Genomic DNA, 26,921 nt, shown 5'->3' on the forward strand with positions numbered 1-26,921 from the left:
GAAAACCATAGCAAGTACAGGTTAGATATTTGTGAAGAGTAAGATGGAAGGTTCAAAGAATGAGCATGAGAGATAGAATGCAACTGAACAATGTAACTCTACAAGGAGAGGGTTATGCATTTCATTTATAAAATTATTATTCTGGAATACATTTTGCAGTTGGATTCTCAGTTGACTGAAATTCATTATTTCATCAATAAACCTTCTATATGAATTTAAATTAAAACTGTCAGCATTTTCATTATTATGTATAAGTATATAACACGGTTTACCATCTCCTGGCTTACCCAATTTTATTGGGGATGGCCATCTTTAAATCCTTTTTGGTCAGAAGCACCACTTATTCAACCAGATACTGGTATTTGAGAGTTAGTGCATGTACACAAGTACAAGTGCCTAGCATCTCAGGCATTATCTGACAAAAGAGGACTTAATGATGGCTGCTCCCACAGTGCAATGGGTAAGACAGGGGATTCACTAAAAAGGGGTTATGAAAATGCATTCCAATCATGCCCACAGAACTTATCTTGCATGCAACCTTTTATATTCAATGATAATAAACAATTATGACCATTTTCTTTAAAAACTACTCAGTGGAGGAGAGAAAAAACAAGTAGCAAGGGAGCTGTTGTCCATTCTCACCTCTCTTGCTGCTTGTTTTTCTCTCCTTAAGTTTAAAGGGCAATCCAGACGTGGACCCCTTGCTCACGGTGCCTAGAGGGATAATGGCTATACCTCACTGATGATACCTTACAAGGTTGAAACGATCATCTGGGGTTGGTGCATCTCTCGTGCGGAGGGAACTTGCTGGCATTTTGGATCTGGACTGCCTGTACGGGTGGGACCAGTCGGATATGCTTCAGATATGTTCTCTTTGTAATGGCACTAGATGAGCTAAAACCAGCTTGAGATCTGAGCAGGGACCCACCGAAGGGCAGGCTAACTGAGCTGTTGCCCGTTCTTACCTCTCTTGCTACCTATTTTTCTCTCCTTAAGTTTAAAGGTGCAATCCATATGTGGACCCCTTGCTCACGGTGCCTAAGGGGATATTGGCTATACCTCACTAATGATACCTTACAAGGTTGAAACGATCATCTGGGGTTGGTGTATCTCTCGTGCAGAGGGAACTTGCTGGCATTTCGGATCTGGACTGCCCATACGGGTGGGACCAGTTTGATATGCTTTAGATATGTTGTCTCTGTAATGGCACAAGATGAGCTAAAACCAGCTTGAGATCTGAGCGGGGACCCACCGAAGGGCAGGCTAATTGAGCTGTTGTCTGTTCACACCTTTCTTGCTACTTGGATTTTCTCTACTCAGTGGAGGAGCTTGACTGGCATTCATTTTGACCCAATTGTACTGAAATCAAATGTTTTTATTCACTAAATGGTAACCCTTCCTATCCTAATCCCCCCTGCTCCCCCATACCAGTGGTCCAGAGCCTTATTATTATTATTATTATTGCTATTTATCTAGCGTCAACAGATTCCATAGCGCTTTACAATATTATGAGAGTGGGGATTTAACTATGAATAGGACAATCACAAGAAAACTTACAGGAACGATGGGTTGAAGAGAACCCTGCTTAACCGAGCTTACAGTCAGTATAAAACACATAAGGACAGGAATCACTCCATCTAGCAGCCAGGGGATTTAGAGGGAGGACAATGTCAGCGCAGTGTGGGTGACTGTTCTGCCACTGGATGTCTGTTGCCAGCATGTTGTGCAGACTGTCTCAAATGAGCAATATACAGAGAATTACGGGCTGGCTAATGATGCTCAATTGATGTTACTAGAGGTGGAGCTATACCTCAGACAGCAGAGGGGTTACATTCTTTACGTGCAGCGTTTCAGTAGCGAAACACTGCAGATACACACTCCAGACACAGTTACCACTTCAAATCACTGAACAGGTCATGGTGCTTGGCGTAACACTTTAACGAATAAATAACTTTTTGTTCTTAAACCATAAAGTATGCAATAATAATAAATGAAACGACAGAACTTCACACAATACGTCACACTTTCTAGGAAACAATGACCGTAAGACTTGTTTTCCAGAGAGAATCCATTGCCATATGTCAAGTGGCTGATAACATTAATTAAACACTGGCAAGTTTTACACATTGATGTATTTAACTTCTAAAGGAATTCGTTTAACATTTATGACGAATGGGTTATATGCTTATTTTGAGTGAAATATATTTTAGAGTTCTGGAGAAAACAAAAAAAAACCTTTATCCATTATTACAGCTTTTTGCCACTTCGCAGTAATTTGTTATTGACTGTGCTGCAACTAATTTAATAGCGAAGAAATTTTACCACCTTCCAGTGACATTTCACGTAGTTTATTTAGCGCAAATAGCTACATCTTTTGATTTTATAAGATAACAAGAAACTCTTTCACTGATGTGAGTGAACCTTCGAGAATTATCTGTATTTTTTGTATTTCTTAGAAGTAAAATGAGATCTGCATTAGCATTTAACTCCATCAGTGAGTGAAAAGAACACGTTGGCCAATAAAACTAGAGGAGCTGCTCATTGTTCAGTGACAGTGGCTATAAACACATTCCGAACAATTATTTGTTTTCCCTCGAGTAGAATCCAATGGAACATGAGGGGAAAAGTTAAAAAAATTGAATACATATAAAAAAAAAAAAATGTTGTCTCTATGCAGTGAAATTACAAAAAGAATCAAGCTTTGCTTTAACAAGTGCCCTTATGACTCACTTGATAAGTCTTCTTGTGCTATTGGGACATACCCTGCTTAGTATGTATTTGGAACAAGATTGACATAGGAATGCGCACAATCAAAATGACCTTGTGAGAGTAATATATGAAAAATTAATTCAGGTGCGTTTGGTGTGGTTAACTCCTAGATCCACCCATAATTATAGGAAATAAGCATTATAACCCGAGTATAATAAAGTCCAATGCGTCATTATTCTATAGAAGAATGTTGATGCAGATCAAGAAAACGTGTACACTTTAATTTAAGCAAAACATGGAACCTTGGGGCTTCCCACATTTTTCAGCATTTATTTGGTGTATTATATGTACTGGAATAACAAGCTTTGATTGGGCTCTTTTCTACATCCTTCTACTGTATACTGGCAAATTAAGCTAAAGATTACATGTAATTAGTAATATATTATTAGTATGTAGTATAAAAGGAGCCATATCCATCCTTAGCTGATGTATTTGAAATTATTAATGTTAAAGTACGGACTCCCTAAATGCCTGTGGAGTTATTCCCCAGGCAGTCTCTCTCTCTCTAGTTTCCCTCACTGATGACAAAAGTCATCTCTATCTTTTATTATTGATGTCATTCAACTATGGTTCATTTTCCCAAGAGAGTACATTTTTGATACTTTTATGTCAGATTCATGATTCATAGTACTAGATTGTCTCTTTTTAAAGGGACATACTATTGTCCTATATGATGCAATATATTTGTGGACATATTGCTCTGTATATTTTACAAATCCAAATTAATAATTTAAGCTACCCCAGGTCTCATCTGTGCGAAAGCTGCATTTTTGTTTGATAAAGTTCTGTTTTATTGCTGGTATTTGATTGGCTACACTCTCATCACTGGGATAGCGGTCTACTCTTCCTCGAGCAGTTGCACAGCATCCAAGATTAATTTTCCTTGGGTCATTAAAAGTTGTTGGTTGACCGTCCTTGCTCAATTGCATATAATTCTAAAACAGGCTACAGTGTGACCTTCAGAGCTCGTCGAGAAGTCTGTGACTTTCTTGTGATATACATTACAATGACCCTATGTATGGGCAAATCATCATAGATAATGTTCAATACGTTAGAAATTGCCATTACTCAAATTAATTACCCTTGCTAAATATAGTCTGCCTTTTTTCAATATGCCATGCCATATTTTACATGAAGTGTTAATGTGAAAGTTGTTTGATAATCCCATTTTATCTAATCTCCTGATGCAAATTAAGGGTCATTTATCTGACAAGGCTCCTTTGATACCTTTTTGTCCTTGAAGGAGGCATATCTAAATGTGAAAAGTATGCAAAAGAATATAAATGGTTCAGTGCAAGTGATTTGAATGCTTTCGAAGCATCGCAAAAATACAATATTTTTAACTGTTAGAAACTGTCAAAACCATACATTGATACGTATATTTTTGGTTCTTTGGAGATACGTGGAAGTGTTGCAATTTGCTAGAGTTGAATTGATAATATATATAAATGTTAGATGAACACCATATAACATTTTTCCTTTCATGATAAATGAATTGCTAGCACTATTATAAGATGAAACAACATGGTTATGTAAGAAATGTTAAAAATAAAGGGACATTTATAACCCCTTGTCTTGTAGGGTTTAACAAACTCTGTTGCTAAAATGCCATAAAAATCCCTCTGCACTAGAGATACAGCACCCTGGATAATAGTTTTTTCATTTTTGCCATCTTTGTCCTCAGCAGCGAGGTGTAGCTGATGTCGCTCAAGGCACAGTGAGAGCGGGGTCCACGCCTGGATTACCTCTTTTCTACGTTTATAAAAACTTGGCCAGAATGAAATAATTTTAATATTGAATGTACTGCCTTAAAGCAAATTCTTAAACATTTCCATTTTTTATTTGAGGTACAGGCATACAATCTCAAACATTATGGTTAGGACAGTGTTCGCAAAAGGCCTACAAACATTACATTTAAAAAACAATGTGAACTGAGTGGTATAGTAGCAGCTATTAGTAGTCTTTTCTGATAAACCTTACTGCAGACGCCCCTTACTGCACAGAGCACTTTTGGTATTTGTGAAACATTACATTTTGTTTGAAATATTCAACGTTTAACAAAATAAGATGTAGATGTAGGTCGAAACATGAAACATCTTCATTCTGATCAAAAGATTCCACAATTTTGTTCGTACATGTAGCGAGTATAGTAGACTGGTTGGGATTGCATTTTCCGTGATTAAAGGACCACTCTAGTGCCAGGAAAACATACTCGTTTTCCTGGCACTAGAGTACCCTGAGGGTGCCCCCACCCTCAGGGACCCCCTCCCGCCAGGCTCTGGAGAGAGGAAGGGGTTAAACTTACCTCTTTTTCCAGCGCCGGGCGGGGAGCTTTCCTCCTCCTCTCCATCTTGATCGCGACGTCATCGGCTGAATGCGCATGCGCGGCAGGAGCCGCGCTCGCATTCAGCCGGTCGCATAGGAAAGCATTTACAATGCTTTCCTATGGACGCTTGCGTGCTCTCACTGTGATTTTCACAGTGAGAAGCATGCAAGCGCCTCTAGCGGCTGTCAATGAGACAGCCACTAGAGGATTTGGAGGCTGGATTAACCCTCATTATAAACATAGCAGTTTCTCTGAAACTGCTATGTTTATAAAAAAAAGGGTTAATCCTAGAGGTACCTGGCACCCAGACCACTTCATTAAGCTGAAGTCGTCTGGGTGCCTAGAGTGGTCCTTTAAGGTATATGCTCGTTATAGTCAGGTGATACACTAAAACTCATGTTATCCCTGCACATGTCGAGCCACAGGAGGTCAATTATATTGTAGTGAGCCAATGCTTGCACCCTTAATAAGTGTAAAATACGTTCTGATGATGGGATCTTTAATTGGATATAATCAGAAGTGTAGAATTAACAAAATCAAAAGTGTTTGGGATTTCTGGGAAGAGGACCTGCGGAGTTCTTATCCCTTTGCTCTTTTGTTCAGTTTTTATTAACACTTTTACTTGTTTTCAGGTTTCTACAAACACTTATTCACCTTTTGAAAGGAAACATAGGCACTGGACTACTGGGGCTTCCACTTGCTATGAAAAATGCCGGCATTTTGGTATGTTCACATTTTAACACATTATACAGACATTGCCGATACGTAGCCTTTCACCATGTTCTAGAACCAGATTAGTCAACAAATAGATTGTCAGCTTTTTAATCAACAAAACTTTGGCTTACATGGTCAACGCTGTCTGCTCTGGAATAAGTTCAACATCAGTCTGTGTGGCTAAAATGTAACTTGGAGGAGTGGGGGATTATGCTAGAATGTGACAGACATACTCAGAATGGACAAGAGCCTAATGTTTTTCAGTTTTTGCCTTATTTGGTCTTCAGGTGTAGGTGATATCACTCTATGCACAGTAAGAGCGGGGTCCACGTCTGAATCCCACTAGTCGTAGTTTCCTACCGATTCAGCTTTATGAGAACTGTAGTTCATCTGCAGATGCAGGGCTGCCGGTTGGTTAACCTGATGTTTTATTGTAGTTTTATTTAGTATAATGTTGTTTAGAAACCTTTTGCCATGCACATCTCTATACATATAGGTTTGTGGCAAAGTTATGTAACGATTCTGTGTAGCTAAAAATAATTAGATGCAGTTACATTATTATCGTTCTCCTTTTTTGATGGAATCGTTCACAAGTTAGAATATAATGACGAATGACACCCAAACGTGGACGTAAAGCTTTTAGGTTTGTTGTTTTCTATTTTGCCAGTCTGCCTTTTTATTTACCAGTATCCATCAGCTCTGTTTGCCTGCCTCGAGCTCCACAGACAGTATTTGAATTGTAAATAAGGAAGATTAGATATGTAAACATCTACACAAGCACTTACGTGAGAATCGCCCTCCGCTGGACATGAAGTGAAGATTGTGTTTAACTTTTCAATATGTTGTACTCAGCTCTGGCATTTAAAACTGTGAACCCATGGTGTACAGGTGACAGTAGCTCTGTACTACTCTCAGAAGCAGACAACAGAAAAATGTCTTGTAAGGAGAAAGATGAAAGGATTTTATGGAAGAAAAATGAAGTTGCTGATTATGAGGCCACAACCTTCTCCATTTTCTACAATAACACACTGTTCTTGGTCTTGGTGATTGTTGCTTCATTCTTCCTGTTGAAGAACTTCAACCCTACAGTGAACTACATTTTATCCATAGGTGCTTCCTCTGGATTGATCGCACTGCTCTCAACAGGATCAAAATACATTTTCTGAACATATAACAATTTAGTATTAAAACATCCACGTGTTTTCTGCTAATGGAGTATTGACAGGCCACGCCATTTCTCCACAAAGCTTTCTCGTGACAATAAGCAGAGAAAATGTAAACAGTAACACGTTATGCTGCTAGTTGGAAGATTATTTTATCATGTTCGGCCTTATTAGTACACATCTCTGTGTTTGTAATGCCTCCTGCAGTCTATTACAAAAAAAAGACACATTTCACATTCTTACAAAAGTACTTGGATTAAGCTTTATACATGATTTTCTCTCCAGGATTTCTCAGTGAGAAATATGTAAAGCGTTGCACCAGCCAATAGTTTTTTTTTGGGGGGGGGGGTTTGGATGGGAGGAAAGAATAGAACGTTAAAAAGGTTATTCACTAAACTGATTGACAGGGGAATTGTAAATATTAGACCAAAGTAGCTAGTGACAGCGGTGAGATCTATGCTTGCAATGGCAGAGATAATTTTATCCTTGATTGTATCTCAATCAGTAGCATCAGTGAACAAGGGTGTCGGGCAATAAAGTAATATCTAGGGTCCTTCATTCAGTGTTATTGCAAAGCCATTGTTAAATAACCAACGATCTGTACCATTGCAGCCACATTTCTCACTGCTCTCCTCTGATTAACATTCCGTGAACGAACTATATCAAGCCCCGGGCTCAGAAGATGACTCTTATTTCATAAAAAAAAAAATTCGGAATCCTGAGGCCTGAAGACGCGTATGGAAACTGGTCTAGTGTAGGGTAATGAAGTATGTACACTGCACTCAAGTAGACGCATTAAGAAATAAGGGAAGCATTCTTTAATAGGAATAGTGCCGACTTTACATAAATCCACCAGAGTATAAGCCAACGATAACAAAACTTACAAGACTTAAAATATCTTCGCATGGGATAGAAAGGGGGGAAGTAAACCCCTAAGATCGTGGAGGGATCCTGAACACGTTTCACTTCTATATAGTTGCCTTATCAACCATTAAACTGGGTGATAAAATGTCTATATACACATGAAATACGTTCAGGATCTTAGAGGTTTTTCTTTTTATGTAGATGTGCGGTGTACATACTTTATTTCTTCTATTTGATGGATCTCAATTGTTGAAACACCAGCACTAGGGATTTGACTAAGTGTAGAAGTCTTCAATGTAAGTGTGGGTAAATACACTTTAGAAAGTGACATCTTCCTGGTACATTAAGACTGGGGCAGCGGCTTAGAAAATCTAAGGTTTGGTGTAGATGATAGGGCGAGGGTCATTATATCTAAACACTGTGAGGTTTGTTTTCACTATGCATGAAGAGTTTCCAGATTTCTCTATATATGTTACCAACAAGTGGATTGGGACCTAGTATTTAAAACGCCTGCACTAGATATATAGTGTGGGGGGAAAAAGTATTTGATCCCCTGGTGATTTTGAACGTTTGTCCACTGACAAAGAAATCATCAGTTTAAAATTTTAACGGAAGGTGTATTTTAACAGTGAGAGACAGAATAACAAACAAAAAAATCCAGAAAAACGCATGTCAAAAAAGTAATAAATTGATTTGCATGTAAATGAGTAAAATAAGTATTTGATCCTCTATCAATCAGCAAGATTTCTGGCTCCTAGGTGTCTTTTATACAGGTAACAAGCTGAGATTAGGAAGCATTTCCTTTAAGAGAGTGCTTATAATCTCAGCTCGTTACTTGCACAAAAGACACCTATCTACAGAAGCAATAAATCAGATTCCAAACTCTCCACCATGGCCAAGACCAAAGAGCTGTACATGGATGTCAGGGACAAGTCTCTCTTGGTCTGGTGCTCCATGCATCTTGTGGAGGAATCAGCCCAGAACTACACGGGAGGATCTTGTTAAAGATCTCAAGGCAGCTGGGACCATAGTCACCAAGAAAACAATTGGTAACACATTACGTCATGAAATCCTGCAGCGCCCGCTTGGTCCCCTTGCTCAAGAAAGCACATCTACAGGCCCATCTGAAGTTTGCCAATGAACATCTGGATAATTCAGAGGAGAACTGGGTGAAAGTGTTGTGGTCAGATGAGACCAAAATCGAGCTCTTTGGCATCAACTCAACTCGCAGTGTTTGTAGGAGGAGGAATGCTGCCTATGACCCCAAGAACACCATCCCCACCGTCAAACATGGAGGTAGAAACATTATGCTTTGGAGGTGTTTTTCTGCTAAGGGGACAGGACAACTGCACCGCATCAAAGGGACAATAGACGGGCCATGTACCATCAAATCTTGGGTGAGAACCTCCCTTCCCCAGCCAGGGCATTGAAAATGGGTCGTGGATGGGTATTCCAGCATGACAACGACCCAAAACACACAGCCAAGGCAACAAAGGAGTGGCTCAAGAAGAAGCACATTAAGGTCCTGGAGTGGCTTAGTCCGTCTCCAGACCTTAATGCCATAGAAATTCTGTGGAGGAAGCTGACTGTTCAAGTTGCCAAACGTCGGCCTCAAAACCTTAATGACTTGGAGAGGATCTGCAAAGTGGAGTGGGACAATTTCCCTCCTGAGATGTGCGCAAGAAAGGTTTTGCCACCAAGTACCAAGTCGAAGGGGACAAATACTTATTTCACTCATTGACATGCAAATCAATTGATAACTTTTTTTACATGTGTTTTTCTGGATTTTTTTTTGTTATACTGTCTCTCACTGTTAAAATAAACCTACCATTAAAATGATAGACTGATCATTTCTTTGTCAGTGGACAAATGTTCAAAATCAGCAAGGGATCAAATACTTTTTTCCCTCACTGTATGTACATCTAATCCAGTCTGTGTTCACATAAACTTAAAGTTTGAATTATTTTTCAATGCAGGTTGGACCTGTCAGCCTATTATTTTTTGGAATTGTATCCATTCACTGTATGAACATACTGGTCCAATGTAACCACTTTTTATGTAAAAGGTAGGTACAAATTTAAAGTATAATATCATACAATGCAAAAATGTTTGTGCTGTTAATACACATTATATGTTTGGCTAAAATGGAGCCTTTAATTAAAATGGCTGCAGTTTGAGTAAAGGTTAATTTTCTATTAAATGTTGAAAGCCAGGTAATTATGATTTGGCTAGTAATTTGCCAGTTTAGCTGAATTTAGATTTGGGTTAAATTGTGAACCCAAATTAAATAACTGCCAGTCATCTTAGGTGCAAATGGGCGCTTTCCAGTATGGACATTATATGCATTATGTATAGGAATGATCAAGTTCACTGTTATCATATATGTGCCTGTTTTGTGCTTCATGTAATGTGCATGTTTTGTGCACATACACCATATTATAATGTATAAAATTCCTTTATGTACTTGCACCTCTTTTCTGTAACGCGTCAGAATGATTCTTCTTTCCATTATGTTAGCTCTCTTTCAAATTGCTACTTTTAACTATTGATAACAGTTTAAAATTAAAATAGCTAAAAACAATTATAGGAAGGAAAGAGACACATTCACAATTTAAAGCTGCTGTTCACCTACAAGGTATTTGCATATTTTGCAAAGAACAATGATGGTGACATCACCACTTGGTGCGAGGTGGCCATAAGGTGCAGCGGATTGAGGTATACGAGGTCTGTTTGGAAAAAGTCCAGCAACTGTTAATTAATATATTGAACAGTTTGCGCAACATTGATGGAATTTGTCAGCCAAGGAGAGTGGTCTGGAATGCGCATGCGTGAACAATGACTTCTTCATTGTGCTAGAAGCCGTTGAGTGAGCACTGTGTGGCCGTTGCATACAAAATGATGGAAAGTGTAGAGCATCAAATCTACATCTAATTTTGCATTAAGCTTGAACATTCCTACTCGGAAACTATTTGAATGATTTAGAAGGCTTTCGGGGATGATGCAATGAACGCAGCACAAATAAAAGTGTGTCACAAACACTTCAAAGATGGTCGAGATCTGTTGAGGGATTGGCGCCCTGCAACTTCTGGCTTTTCCCAAAACTAAAATCACCTTTGAAAAGGAAGACATTGCAGACCATCAATGAGATTCAGGCAAATTCGATGAGGCAGCTGATGGCGATTCCAACAAAGGATTTTGAAGAGTTTTTTTTAAACAGTGGAAGAGTTTCTGGGAGAATTGTGTGAGGTCCCAAATTGCCTACTTTCAGGGGACTAGGGTGTCATTGTCCTATATACAATGTTTCTTGTATCTTCTGCAATAAATGTCTCTATTTCTGATATTACATGGCTGGATACTTTCCAGGGAGACTTCATACTTACCTGAAGTTAATTGCTCTGGGTGCCACCATCTTCTCTCTCCAGATCCTGAAGCCTCATCTGCCAGGAGTGCACTGCATGTGCGAGAGCCCACCACTTATGTCTATGGAGGATCCTGTGAGAACACAGGAGCCCCCATTGATAGTCTCATGGTGAGCGAGACAATGCCTTTTCACCCACTGCCATCACAAATGACGGCTGGGGGAATTGTACGATGGAGCTATGGCTTTGTCACATTTTATCAAGTGGAGGAATGTTTTATTTGGTTTGACTGCATTTAATTTTCAAGAAAATTCTAAACTAGTCTTTCTGAGCATTTCATAATGGTTTTAGACACAAAAATCAAAAGAAGATAACTTGACATAAATAAGGGTCAGAACGTTTGATATATAAAATCCTAAGTTAATGATGGCTTTTATCCTGCTGCTAAATGTGCAGAATGTTTATTTCAAACGGCACACATCTATTTGCTACTGGGTTTGCAGTTCTGGCATAAAGAACTTAAAATATGTTGTCATTCCTAGTGGAGAGAGGTAAATGAATGTGCAATGAAAGTAAAATCCGTAATCCTACTCATTTGTAATACCCCAGTGAGAATAAAAACAGCATGGACTGTAGTTGGAAAAAGTGAGCAGAACCCTTCAAAATTAACTGTATTCATATATTAGTTTGACCTAAAATAAGATGTGATCTTCATCTAAGTCTTAAAAAAAGAGATGAATAGAAGCTCATTAAATAGGAAAGTGTTACTTCCCATGCCTTCATTGAACACATTGACCTAATTTCACAGTCTTTGTTGGAAAAAGTTTATGAACCGTTATTTAATCCGCTTTATTTTGATGTTCTTGTTAAAATGTTCAAGCTTTTCTGAAATGTCTTTTACTTAAAGGTTGTACTGATAGTAACATTGTGTAACTGACTCACAAAATGATTTTCATTTGTCAATTTAGATACAAAAGATCAAATTTAGGATACAGTGCGACAGTTGGCCTTGCTATTGAAGTGGGACCTCTGACCTGCCTTCAACGATATCCTTCATTGGGAAGGCAAGTTTATTTTTTTTTGTTTTGTATTATTATTATTAATATAGAACTATGCTGTTGGGCTCTTAAAGGCCCAAAGAATGCATTTTTTTTTTTCACCAATACAATTTAATGCAGAAAATATTTTAATGTTCCTGCCTGAAAACTTTAGATGGCTTGCCTTGAGGTTAAAAGAACAGTCCTGCTCTGTTATTGCCTTAATATAGAAGTTGGTTTATTTGTGGAATTAAAGCTCCGTTAATAGAGCAGGAGATACGAACTTCTAAAGTAAACACACAGTGCTGCAAAAATTAGACTGTGGAGACGGTGACAGCCAACAGAGGTGTGGATAGAGCTGCATAAACATGTGATGTAACGACGAACTAAGAAATGAGTAATGAGACACGAAAACTGCTTCATTAAAGGAACACTATAGCGTTAGGAAAACAAATGTTTATTGCGAATGCTATAGTGCCCCAGTCACAGTTTTAGTGACCAAGGGTTAAAAAGGGGAGTTTACTTACCTGTTCTTCCTTGCATCACTGGTCTCTGGCTTGCTGCTCCGCCTTTTTGGCATAGATTATAGAGTACCATAATCTCAGCCAATGCCATGCTTTCTCAAAGGAAAGCATTGGGAGGCTAGTGTGCATGCACGACAGAACAGCACACAACGCCAATCTCTGTGTGTCCATCTGATTGACATAATGAAATTTGACTCCAATATTTTGGCAGAATCATCTCTATTGGCTGTCAGAATGACAGCCACTAGAGGCCATTTAACCCTGCAATTAAAAACATTCTTGTTCCTGCAGAACGGAAATGTTTCCAGCTGCAGGGTTGCAACCGGGCCCGTCACTCCAGGGGCCTGGCTGCGATGTGACCCTTGCTGATGCCTCTACTGTGACTGTCTGTGTCCGGGTCCTCCCTGTGTGTGACTGGCTATGGATGCCTGCCGGCTGGTTGTGAGTGTTGTCTGAGTGCCCACTGACCCTGTGAGTCTGTGCGATCGCTTGCCCCCTTTCCCTGTCTACCCGGTAAAAGCCATCTAACAGGAGGCCGTTGCTCTGTTGTGAGCGCTATCCAGGTGCGGGTTGCTGCCACCCGCGGTGAGTGTGAGTGGGGTCCAGGCAACATGAGCACAGGGTGCGACCTGTCCTGCACCTGCTCATCTAGAGGGCTGGCAGCGGTACCTTTGGCAATGTATATACAGGAAAACACCCAGCGAGGGCCAGGAGTGGGGGGCAGTTATCACTGTGCCTAGGAAGTGTGTGACAGAGAGCCATATGTCAGGGGCAATCATAGAGTCACACAGAGACACACTGTGCCATGGGCACAGCAGTGGGCGAGCAGGGCAGGGGGCTCATAGGAGGGCACAGGGGATACCTGCTTAGATCAGTGTGTGCCAGGGACTGGGCTATTTGGATCTGGGTTGTGAAATGGTCTGACACAAACAAGGAATTGCAGACAGGAGCAAGGCATAGTGTATGCATCTGTGTCTGTGTTTGTGTCTGTCAGTGTACAGGGAGTGCAGAATTATTAGGCAAATGAGTATTTTGACCACATCATCCTCTTTATGCATGTTGTCTTACTCCAAGCTGTATAGGCTTGAAAGCCTACTACCAATTAAGCATATTAGGTGATGTGCATCTCTGTAATGAGAAGGGGTGTGGTCTAATGACATCAACACCCTATATCAGGTGTGCATAATTATTAGGCAACTTCCTTTCCTTTGGCAAAATGGGTCAAAAGAAGGACTTGACAGGCTCAGAAAAGTCAATAATAGTGAGATATCTTGCAGAGGGATGCAGCACTCTTAAAATTGCAAAGCTTCTGAAGCGTGATCATCGAACAATCAAGCGTTTCATTCAAAATAGTCAACAGGGTCGCAAGAAGCGTGTGGAGAAACCAAGGCGCAAAATAACTGCCCATGAACTGAGAAAAGTCAAGCGTGCAGCTGTCAAGATGCCACTTGCCACCAGTTTGGCCATATTTCAGAGCTGCAACATCACTGGAGTGCCCAAAATCACAAGGTGTGCAATACTCAGAGACATGCCCAAGGTAAGAAAGGCTGAAAGACGACCACCACTGAACAAGACACACAAGCTGAAACGTCAAGACTGGGCCAAGAAATATCTCAAGACTGATTTTTCTAAGGTTTTATGGACTGATGAAATGAGAGTGAGTCTTGATGGGCCAGATGGATGGGCCCGTGGCTGGATTGGTAAAGGGCAGAGAGCTCCAGTCCGACTCAGACGCCAGCAAGGTGGAGGTGGAGTACTGGTTTGGGCTGGTATCATCAAAGATGAGCTTGTGGGGCCTTTTCGGGTTGAGGATGGAGTCAAGCTCAACTCCCAGTCCTACTGCCAGTTTCTGGAAGACACCTTCTTCAAGCAGTGGTACAGGAAGAAGTCTGCATCCTTCAAGAAAAACATTATTTTCATGCAGGACAATGCTCCATCACACGCGTCCAAGTACTCCACAGCGTGGCTGGCAAGAAAGGGTATAAAAGAAGAAAATCTAATGACATGGCCTCCTTGTTCACCTGATCTGAACCCCATTGAGAACCTGTGGTCCATCATCAAATGTGAGATTTACAAGGAGGGAAAACAGTACACCTCTCTGAACAGTGTCTGGGAGGCTGTGGTTGCTGCTGCACGCAATGTTGATGGTGAACAGATCAAAACACTGACACAATCCGTGGATGGCAGGCGTTTGAGTGTCCTTGCAAAGAAAGGTGGCTATATTGGTCACTGATTTGTTTTTGTTATGTTTTTGAATGTCAGAAATGTATATTTGTGAGTGTTGAGATGTTATATTGGTTTCACTGGTAAAAATAAATAATTGAATGGGTATATATTTGTTTTTTGTTAAGTTGCCTAATAATTATGCACAGTAATAGTCACCTGCACACACAGATATCCCCCTAAAATAGCTATAACTAAAAACAAACCAAAAACTACTTCCAAAAATATTCAGCTTTGATATTAATGAGTTTTTTGGGTTCATTGAGAACATGGTTGTTGTTCAATAATAAAATTAATCCTCAAAAATACAACTTGCCTAATAATTCTGCACTCCCTGTATGTATCTGTACATGTGTTTATGTGGATCTGTGCTTGTGTGTGGCAGTGTATGTATCTGTGCATTTGTGTCTGTGTATCAGTGCATGTGTGTCAGTGTTTGTGTATATCAGTGTATGTATATGTGCATGTGTGTCAGTGCTTGTGTGTGTCAGTGTATGTATCTACATGTGTGTCAGTGTTTGTTTTTGTCAATGTATGTATCTGTGCATGTGTGTCAGTGTTTGTGTGGTCAGTGTATGTATCGGTACTTGTGGATCTTGGTGTGTGAATCTTTTTTTTTTTTTACATTATTTATTTTTGCTGAGCCAAAAAAACAATACAGCATATGCCTGCAATGCCACAACAGCAGGATCAGACACTTGTCAGACATAGTAAAACAGTAGTATGACATTTGACATAAAGCACAATTTTGTAAGAGTAAAAAGAGCCAAGAGGTAAACATACAGGCGGGGAGGGGGGATAACATTTTGTTTTCCAGGGCTGCTTTTAGTTCCCAGTCCGGCCCTGCCTAAGAGAGTCCCACAATGTGAGTGACCAGTGTGAGAATGCAGCGGTAAACCGAATGAGAGAGCAGCCACCTCACCCATCTGGCACTCCTACCATGCCATATCGTAGCCCCTGGACAATTCAAGATTAGCAGACAGTTGGGGTGAGTAGTTAACGCTCCAGCCAGTTCCTGAGACAAGTGGGACTCGTGGTGCAGCAATGTAGCAAGCTGATGGCCCCCAATAGCGTTGATCAGGCTTGGAGCACACACAAAGTGCGTCCAGCCGCCATGAAGGTCAAGCCCACTATGTGTGAATCTTTGTATGTCTGTCAGTATGTGTCACTGTTTTTGTGCGTGTATCTCTTGTAGTGCCTATAGTGTTCCTTTAGGCTAAATTTCTTTCGGCACTTTGAGTATCACTTTAAGGTGTTCAATGTAACTTTAGCAAGAATGGTCAATATATAGTACTCAAATGGTACAAATCAAATATAGCTTTAATGTAATAAGGATACAGCTTCTCATGTGGAAATGTTTCATTATTATTGGGTTATTCACTGAACCATGAAGCTGAGAAACTTTAGGCTAAGAGAAATGCTGAGTTGGCTTAAATTGAGTTATTTAAGTTGGCTGTTCTCTTACGTTCCTAATTTAGTGAATTACTCTGAGTGCATTGAGACCTGAAGAAAGGCAGCTGCCCTTCCTGATAACTGATGTACATAATAGGCGTTTTACTATGTTGTATGTTATTTATGTTGTCCACGGTATTCTGACATTTCTGGAATTTAATTCAAAGTGCAGGGAGACTTGTAATTAACTCTTGTCAGTGATGCATTATTTTTAATTTAAAATAAAATTCTAAAATAAAGCAAGCATCTGGATTTTTGGACTGCATTCCACTATACTGGCTGCTGTATCTGGTGAAAAAATGTTTCTCCCTTTAGTACATAGGTTGTGGAGTAATAAACGGAGTGGAGATATAATAGAGGTATATATCAGTGCAGTTACTTGTCAGATAGGTACCCTTGTCTCATAGACTTCCCAGCCAGGTATATATCTAGTATCAAAAAGTAAGGGAATACGGCACTCTTACTGAAATCCCGGTGCTACCAGACCTGGGGATGGCTTCCCCCACCATATCATATATAAAAAGAAATCATCTATTAAATCAACAAACAAGTGCACTCACCAGTTTTAACCAGTCAGGAGTCACCAATTAAAGATGGCAACAATACTCAGCTGATGTTTATAATCCCAATCATTTTAACATTGAGTCTTATTCACTGACTGAATTACTTCATGAAATGCTCTCCTGTATTTACAAATGATGGAAGGGACGGCTCCTGTAGTTTCGGGACGGTCCCTTTTGGGCCGAAGATTGCCCAACCCTGGTCTACAATATTGTTAGCACACAGGATAACCAAGGGTTAAAATAGCAACAAGAAATAAAACCAGCAGTGGCCAGTGACACGTCACTGTACAAAAGTTCATAACATTGACATCCTAACAAATGGAAACAATCAGAGGGAACTCCAAGCGAGCACAACTCTGTGTGGATGTCAGGGCGAGAAGATGTGTATGTCCTGCCTCCTGCATTGAAATCACTGGAACATTCGATGGAAATAAATTGGAAACAACACTCCTCCCTGTAAGTCCATTACTGTATACCAAGCTTGATTAATACCTCTCCCCATGAAATAACAAATATCCTGGACCTCATGGTTACTCAGTGGAATTTTAGAATTTTTTTCAATCTGACCTTACTCCCCACTGCTTTGTATTATTAGATTTAGCTAGAAGATGCCTCATTGTACTTAATCCATGCAACCCCAGACATTCTCACCCTGAAACCGAACAAATACAAGGAGATCACCCAGTCCAAACACTGTATTATTTTAATAAACCAGATATGTAATCATTTATACCTGTCAGTCTCTCCTACCATACAATTCGTATTGTCTACAGTAAGTATCTGGTGTGCATTGACAACTATCTTTAGTGACAAAAGACAAACCCCATATCTGTTTGTGTGTACCTGGTTCCACCAGTTGTGCGGTTATTTAAGGTTAACATAGTTGTGACTATAGCTCAGTTAAAGAATTTCTTCAAATCTGCAATTTTAACCTAAAATTGTCTCCCGCTACTAAACAAGTAACACAGGTCTCGTTGCAAGATATCCAAATGTTGCTGGCGGCAGACCTAGCACTGATCAAACTGATGTGCAAACTATCACAGATCGAGAGAGAGCTTCAGCAGAAGATATAAAGGACATTCAAAATGGCATGTCTAATATGTGAGATACTCTTCACCAGCTTCAATCTACCCAACAGGTATTTACTGTGCAATTGACTGCTCTAGAAGATCGCTACAAATGCAGTCATATTAAATTCATGGCATATCATCTACAATATATGCCAAAGAGGTGCCACACTACCTAAGGAGACTCTTGGCATGTATTTTACCTCCAAATGTGTCCAGGAGGATCACTAGTGACGGAGCATATGGTCTACCTAGCCCAACCAAGCCTTCACCCTTTATCATATGAGATGTCATCCTTTGTGGCACTTCCTCTCAGGATAAGGGCCAGATTATGTCTGCTCTTAGGGGCAAGACACCATTTACCTTTGAAGACTCTCAACTTACTTTTTATCAAGATTTTTCGAGGGCTACACTTCAATGGCTCAATTCCCTTAGTCATATGGCACACCAGTTGCGCTCCTCAGGAGTGGACAAAAGATTTGAGGCACCCAGATCCCTCTTGGTGAATCAAAACGGGACTGTACATAAACTCACCTTGGTGACAGAGGGGACCCGCACTTCTAGCAGCATTAGGACTCTCAGCACCAAGCACTGATACGACCACACAGGCTACTACTCATGCCCGGGATCCTACCAACATAGTGCCTTTTGTACCGAAAGACGGAGCAGAGGGTCAATTGGACACTACATATGGTGGTGATGACCATATTTGTTTTATTACATGCTTTCCATTGTATTATTATTTTTTTGTTCTTCTCTTTGATTTTATTGTTGCTTATGTTTATTTTGAGGGGAGCTTACCATATACTAAGCAAACTTGTGTAGTGAATGCCCAGGCTGCATACACAAGACACGCTTTAGTTTATGCATTATAGTGCACTGGTCCAGTTATACAACCCTGAGATTGCTGGTAAGAATTCATCCTCCCCCTGCTGCCTCCTTGGCCAGGATACTCTGTTAAGTATCCTACATTCATTCTGATTGTGCCAATGCCAATATAGTTTGCTCTTCTTCTCCACTGGCACAAAACCTGCACATACTTAGTTTTGGTAATAGTAACAGTTACACTTTATTTATGATTAGTATCTATTCTTTGTAGTGAACCATGTTCATTTACTTGTTCTTTCCCACACAAACATTGTGTCGATCACCTAGGCCTTTATAGGTGATGTACTCTTTAGGTGAAACCATGTGATACTGTTAACTCCTATTGTTACATAGGGCAGTGCACATCAACCCTCTCCTCAAGGCACACCTAACAGTCCAGGATTTAGGGATTACCCAGGTATGTCTAAGGTGTTTAGAAAAAGAAAAAAAAACTGCTTAGAGTTTTTTTTAAACTCCTTGACACACCAAGGAAATCCCTAAATCCTGGACTGTTGGGTGTGCCTTGAGGAGAGAGTTGAGGAGCACTGATCTAGGGTGTTGATCTTGAGAATTATTTTAAAAAGTTCAGTATACTGGACATATCCTGTCTCTTCCTTTTACTGTTATGTATTTAACTATGTTGATGTGTCATTTCTGACAAATTTGTTAACTATGCATTGCAAAAAAGTAAAGAATGACAAAAACCAACAAAACAAATCACATGCTCTTTGACATTCCCAAAGATATAGATAATGTGTCTTTATTCTGTGACTCCTTATATAATGCAGAAAGCTAAAGAACAATATCCACGTTAATGTATTCCATAGCCTTTCATGTTTCGTTTAATATGAACCTTATCAGAGGCATCCATTCTCAGCATTGTCCGCTTGTATGAAAACAAAATTACATTTACATTATTTCATGTTCATCAGGATGATCTTTTATCTCCTGGAATTTTAATTGCTTTGTAAATGAAAACTTACCACATCATTATTGGCACAGGAGGGATTTTCTAAATCTGAATAGGTACTGCTATTTTTAATTATTCTCAGATAGTTATCATTAGTTTGTGGCTGGAATAGATTTTTTTGTAAAAATGCATTGTGTTTTCTGTAGTTTCATTATTTGCCTTAAAGAGACATTGTCACCATCTGGGGGATTTGCATAGTTTTCAGAGACCCCCCAATGGTGACATCCCAAGACCGCGAGATCTTCCATAGATGGAAGCCACCTCCAGATGTGTCAGTCATAGGAAAGATCCTAAGACAAAGAGGTCACTTTCAGGCCACTTCACTGAGATTAAACTCTGGTCTGGGTGCCTGTAGTGTTCCTTTAAGACAAATTTTGAAAATATGTAGCTGAAATTGTTTAAAATAATTATGTGGATGCTACAAAACACACAAATACCGGATTCCTTGAGAAAGAAAAACACAAATCAAATGTGCACACCAAACCAAAACCATAACGGAATTCACAAACTAAATGTGGAAGCAATCCATAGATATTAATTAACAGAGTTACTGATTTGGTTATTTTTTCTACTTTTGTATGTTCTTTCATGGAAAACTGTTCTCTAACTTGCTTCTGAATATAAAATACCATAAAATTGTCTTATTCCCAGACTTGTCATGGTCCTGCATCGAATACCATATAATTTCATGTTTTAAATACGTACAACCTCTTACATTTCCATTTCACTATTCAGAATGTTTCTCGAGGCTTTGCTACTGTTTCAATTTTCAAACAAACTATTTTATTAAAATGTTTTTTTTCTGGAGGACATCTATTCTCATGTTCTTTTTTCCCCCACTATAGCCATACATCATAACTTCCCTAGGAACACAAAGATTGCTGGTGCAGCAAACCGCCAATAGTCCAACAGAGGAAGAAGCAACAATGCCCTTGTTCTTTTATTTTCAGCAACAATAAAGAGCAACTGACATTAGATTTCATTTGCAGTGTCTAATTCCCCCCGGGCAAATGCTAGATGAATTCTTCTCATTGTTTGAAGCTACCTGCAGAATTCGACTCCTTGCACAGCGTTTGTCTGTTGTGGCCTCAAATTATCTGAACTGGCAGAAGTTCCCTATTAGGGCAATGGGAAGAGAATCTATTTTTGACAGTGCACAAAGTCATTATAGCTGGCCTTGCATATTTTTTTTTTTCTTTTAAATGTGCTATCACTTTAATATAGGATCTCGCAAATACGCAATGCTCTGAAGATTCTGGAAACCACCCTTTATCTTTTGAAGTCATGGTTTTCCTTACAGCACTTATTCTAAATTAAAAATATGTAAAATTTCCTTCTCTCAAAACACAAAAGAAAAAAAAAATGTGAAAACCATTTCTGTTCACCTAGATAGGAGCAGTGCCAGTTGTGCGTTTATGCATGTTATTGAATTATGCGTTACAGATGAGGAGGTCCATGCAATATGGGAGGTTGCAAAGACACAAATATAGCCGCTAAATCTCATGAACCATATTCTCACAATCTGCTAGTTTTCAGTTCTGGTAAAAATTACAATGACCTACAGGTATTTAATTAAGTATAGAATGAAATTCTGAATCAAAAACACTCCTGTCTGAAGTTTTACCCTAACATTTAAAAAGTTCAAGTAGTGATAAATACATTGGCCCTTTAAGAACTGGGATGCGGAAACAGGTTAACAAATGTTGAATAGGATAAAATGATGAATTGTACTACAACAAGCGTCATATACTGCAGTCAAGACCGACTCACCGTGTACTAATGGTTTCCCCTTGGGTAGCCCATGCTTCTTTTCTGTACTGTATAAGTATGTAGATAAATAGCCTAACAGTAAATTAAATAATCAAATCTGCATGAATTTGATGTGATATGTTTAAAAAAAAAAAAATATATATATATATATATATATTTTTAATGTAATAATATATTATTTCATCTCCTACAGGAACATTGTTGACTTTCTTTTGGTGGCTACCCAGCTGGGATTTTGCAGTGTTTACGTTGTCTTTTTAGCAGAAAACATGAAACAAGTGAGTACTAACGAGCGACCGTTTACATATTTTTTTTTACTAAACTCCAGATTTTAGCAAATTAAAACTGAATTGTACAATTAGTACAAAAGTAGCTGCACTGGAAAAATTCTCCGATTTGGCTCTGGTTACTACTTGACTACCAAGTTTTACAGTTCAGATTTAAAGAGACAAGCTACAGACCATAACCACTTAATCTCATTGAAGTGGGTATAGTGCCTGGATTTCCGTGGCTCTGACCCACTGCTCAGTGTTAAACTGTTTTTTAACCACTTGGTCAAATGTTGCTATGAGCAACCACTAAGATTACTGGGAATGTCAAGGTTAAAAAAAATACATATTTTTTTTGTTTACATTTGAACTATGCAGTTTAAAAATATATACATTTATATTTTTCCAAATTCCCACTTTAGTTGTCTAACTTTTTAGCTGCAGAACTTTCTGATATTGCTCCTCCTTGTTAGTGTTGGTAGTGAGTTATCATTTACATGGTGTATCTTATGAACATTTACCCAAATAACAAAATTTGAAAATAAATATTAGTCACTCTATATGTGTATATATATATTGAGACGTTATTGAGGTTTAAATGATTAATAAGAGAGTGTTTATTGACTAATAACACTATTGAGCAACTACATAATGGCACTCTTACAAATTACATAAAAATATACTTGCAAATATGTTCAAAGTCTGCATGCTCTTCTTCAATCTTATCTCACACAGGAGGCTGCTGGCAGGGTCAGTGCTTTATGTTGGCATTAGCTGATTCTTTAGTGTGAGGAGGCAGCTAAAAAGGTCACCCAAACCCCATAGAGGTCCTTGAAGGACCACTACAGGCAACAATTCTACTTCATCTCAATGAAGTGGTCTAGGTGCAGTAGCTGTGTAGTTTTAGTCCTGCAATCTCAAACATTGATATTTTGTAGATACAACATTGTTTCATTGCAGGGCTAAACACGACTCTAGTAGTTCTCTTTCTGATAGCCACTAGAGTGTGCTTCCCCTGCAATAACCACTTCAGACTCCGTTATACGCCATTCAGTATCCTCACACATTGTATAACGATGTTGGACACCCTCTAACGCTGATTATAGGATAAGGAAGGACTGAATTCCTTTTAATTTCATTTAGGGGACCTTGAATCTAAATAGGGAGTGGAGCACTTTAGTGTTCGGAACACATGTTTGTATTTCTAACTCTATTGTTCCTTTAATCACTTTGCTGACCTGAACAGCATTAGCTGCTTCACAGTTCTGAGACAACATATAAGAACTGCCCCCCACCCACGTAAGTAAACACTCTTCTAAGCTGATGGTCTAAATGGATCTTGCTTTTCAGGAAGTGTAAAGGGAGGCTGTGTGAGACACAGCTAGAGCAGGTGTGGTCAGGGTTGCATAGATAACGTTATTTAAACCCTTAAAGGGACTATATTTAAAAGAAGAAAAACTACCACAACCAGAGGACATAGTCTAAAATTAGAAGGACAAAGGTTTAAAAATAATATCAGGAAGTATTACTTTACTGAGAGGGTAGTGGATGCATGGAATAGCCTTCCAGCTGAAGTGGTAGAGGTTAACACAGTAAAGGAGTTTAAGCATGCGTGGGATAGGCATAAGGCTATCCTAACTATAAGATAATGCCAGGGACTAATGAAAGTATTTAGAAAACTGGGCAGACTAGATGGGCCGAATGGTTCTTATCTGCCGTCACATTCTATGTTTCTATGTTTCTATTATAACGTTAGGAAAACAAACCTGCATTATGGCTGTAAGAGTATACAGGGAGATGTAGTCCACCACTGCCCTAGACCATAGTTTGGTTAGTTGGGTCTCACACCCTGTTTGCACTAAAAATATATATTAAAAAATGTACTCACCTTTTTACAGACCTGATATCCATGCGCAGTGTGCATCCAATGCTTCCAATAGGAAAACGTTGAATCCAGCAATGTCACGTGAAATGTAGGGTCCCGAGGTGTGTTTAATCCTTTAAGGTAAACATTGCCCTTTCTGTAAAAAAGGCAATGTTTTACCTCAAAGGGCTACAACTGCAGGACCACTGCACCCAGACCACTTCATTAAGATAAAGTGGCGAGGGTGACTTTAGTGATCCTTTAACCTACTCAAAATAGAGCAGTGGGACTGTAACTGCATTATCTGTGCACCAAAACCACATCATTAAGCTGTAGTGATTTAAAAGCATAAACCGACTCTTCAAATTATGGTATTCCTCAGTTTGGCATTAAAAGGGCGCCCATCATGGCCTTATCTATATTCATACTCGGCACACTGCAGTATAGATCACGGTTTTAGAACCTCATGTTAATAATAAGGATTGATTTGCAGTACATCTCCAGTGCAACATACCTTATTCAGCTAGTGACACACATTTGCACTGATAAAGCAGTATGCAGTTTAACGATACAGCACCACTTGGCAGGCCACCAAGTAAACATTTAGAAATTGGCAGTGGAAAATCTGCTTCATAATTTCCTGCTATATTTACATAATTCTATATGTCAGTTTAATAAATCTATGGCAAATCCAAAAGTGTATTTAAGCTGCTAAAGATGTGTTTTCTGCCTTATATTAATGATTACCGGTATGTATTAACTATACTAATAGATGTGTGTATATATATTTTTAATAAATACAATTTGATTTCTTTATGGTCATGACCCATTTAACCACAGGTAGGACATCATAGAATCAATCATACTGATTGCTTAAAGTGTGCTGGGATAGAAATTGAGGAAAGATGCCAAAATAACGTGATACATAGATTGCCCCAAGAAAGTGTAACATGTTCTATTAGTGTAGATTTCTAGATAATTAAAGTGAATTGCAGGAGGCGCACAGGAAATGTATATGATCTATAAATGAAAACATGTGAGTACTCCATATTTAAGAACATTAGTTGTTCATTAATAAAGAGATTAACCCCTTTCTCGGCTTACAGGCAGAAATTGGAGACACCATAAAATGATTCTTAGTGCTTCAGGAATACGGTCAAACTATGTTGTAAATAGAAGCTGTTGCATACCCCTAAACATTAGCATCCTGTAAAGCGGAACATGGATGGTGGCCGGCCAGTAATGCAAAACATTTCACCGACGCTGCTAAAGGGGGGCGCGGACCTGGCCTGAAAGGTGGAGTGTCTGTCCAAAGAACTAGCAGCTCTGCCGACCAACAGACTGGCCCACAAAGTGCGTAACACTCAAAGAAGCACTGCTTCAGTGTTCACTGCAGAATCCTAGTGCCCTGAACATAGCACCAAAGTGTCAGATTACCTAAGCACACTAGGCTTCATGGGGACAAAGTTGTGCCAGCGGGACAGTACCCTAAAATAGGGACTGTACCGTTAAAATTGAGACGGTTGGGAGTCCTGCCATTGTTGTGCATTAGAAAGCAGCATCTAAGTAGGTAATACTTGAGCGCAAGGGGTTAGGCAAATACAATGATATATTTGACAGGTATAGCACATCATTACCTGTCATGAAGGGTTAAAGTATGGAAAGAAATTGAACACTTTTTGTGTTAATCCTTGTGACGTTTATATGACCCACAGTCTATTATAAATCTAGTAGCTGAAAAATGTAGTGTGCCTCAAGCAATGTATTTGACAGAATAACTATTCTTCGTTTTCAGTAATAATGCTTTCATTTTATCTCCCTACAGGTATGTATAGCATTATTCGAGAGCCATTCACGGTCTACAGATCTGGATGGGAAATGGAATTTTGACTTGCGACTTTATATGATCAGTTTCCTTCCATTCTTAATTCCATTAGTCTTTATTCGAGATCTGAAGAATCTATCTGTATGTTCATTTCTTGCCAATATTTCTATGGCTGTCAGTCTGGTCATTATTTATCAGTACACAATCAGAGTAAGTTAACTTTGGATTTTCTTTCAATGTACATTGTATGGAACACCTTTTTGACATGATACCATAGAAAATGTTTTTGGGAAATAGCTGTTAAAGAATTAATATTTTCCAAGTCATATCATGTGCAGCAGTACTTAAACTAAACTTAAACGTAAAACTATAGAATGAGAGTGATGGATCAAAGGAGAATGCAAAAACACAACATGCTTCTTACATCCATGTTATAGTTGGTTTTCTACTCTGGTATTATTTTGTTATTTGTCAAAGATTAGAAAACTAATCTATCGGTGTCCTAACTCATTCCTCCTGCCTGAGAAAAAAATCATAATTAATAAATTAATTTCCTTCGACCCACATGATCATAACCCCTTAAGGATGAAGGGAATTGTTTATGTTCCAGACCAAAACCAAACCTGAAATTTGAGCTGTAGGTTTGTTCCACTGTAATTTACGGGTTTCTCCTCAAGTGCCCCCATATATATTAGATATCATTTTTCTAAAAGAACAGAAAGGGCTTTAAATTAACATCCTACATGTATACCCAACACAACATTGCATGTGCATTAAATGTTAAATATGGGAACAACTGGATAAATACAACACATAATAATTTGTTACACATCCAGTGTAACTAATTAAAGATAAATCAAAATAAATTCATATATTCAAAGTGATTGTTAAATCTCTAATATGTTTAGGATCTAAATGTTATTCATAGTTAACCCAATACCAATTCCCACACTAACGCTATACCAATTATACCCCTTAGCCAATGCGCACTAACTCTGACCGTATGCCTACCCTAATCTTACCAGTAACCTAAACCCTACACTATCTTTAACCCTAAATCCTCTTTAACCCATAATTAGCCATTAGGCCCACTATGTGTAGGACGGCATAGAATGCCATAATGGTGTTAAGAGGTTAATAGTAAACCCTCCATCTAAACCATGATGCTTTCTTAACTTTCTACGTCACCGCTGAGCTTATCCCACAACAGTTATGTATAGGCAGTGCAAGGCCTTCTAGAAATAAAGCCTTGGAATTCTCTTATTAGAAGCTTCATAAACTTTTTTTTAGAACAA

At 39.0% G+C, this 26,921-nt stretch overlaps 1 protein-coding gene across 1 annotated transcript in view; it reads left to right on the forward strand.

Moving 5' to 3' along the window:
• Nucleotides 1–26,921, forward strand: part of SLC36A4 (solute carrier family 36 member 4) — a 190,529-nt gene that overhangs the window by 23,390 nt on the left and 140,218 nt on the right. The window contains exons 3-7 of the mRNA XM_063444950.1: nucleotides 5,728–5,818; nucleotides 9,813–9,901; nucleotides 12,164–12,259; nucleotides 21,862–21,946; nucleotides 25,627–25,836. Of these exons, the coding sequence (XP_063301020.1) occupies nucleotides 5,728–5,818; nucleotides 9,813–9,901; nucleotides 12,164–12,259; nucleotides 21,862–21,946; nucleotides 25,627–25,836 (571 nt within the window). The remainder of the gene's footprint in view (nucleotides 1–5,727; nucleotides 5,819–9,812; nucleotides 9,902–12,163; nucleotides 12,260–21,861; nucleotides 21,947–25,626; nucleotides 25,837–26,921) is intronic.

The sequence above is a fragment of the Pelobates fuscus genome, chromosome 1 (genome assembly GCF_036172605.1).
Source record: "Pelobates fuscus isolate aPelFus1 chromosome 1, aPelFus1.pri, whole genome shotgun sequence".
Lineage (NCBI taxonomy): Eukaryota > Metazoa > Chordata > Amphibia > Anura > Pelobatidae > Pelobates > Pelobates fuscus.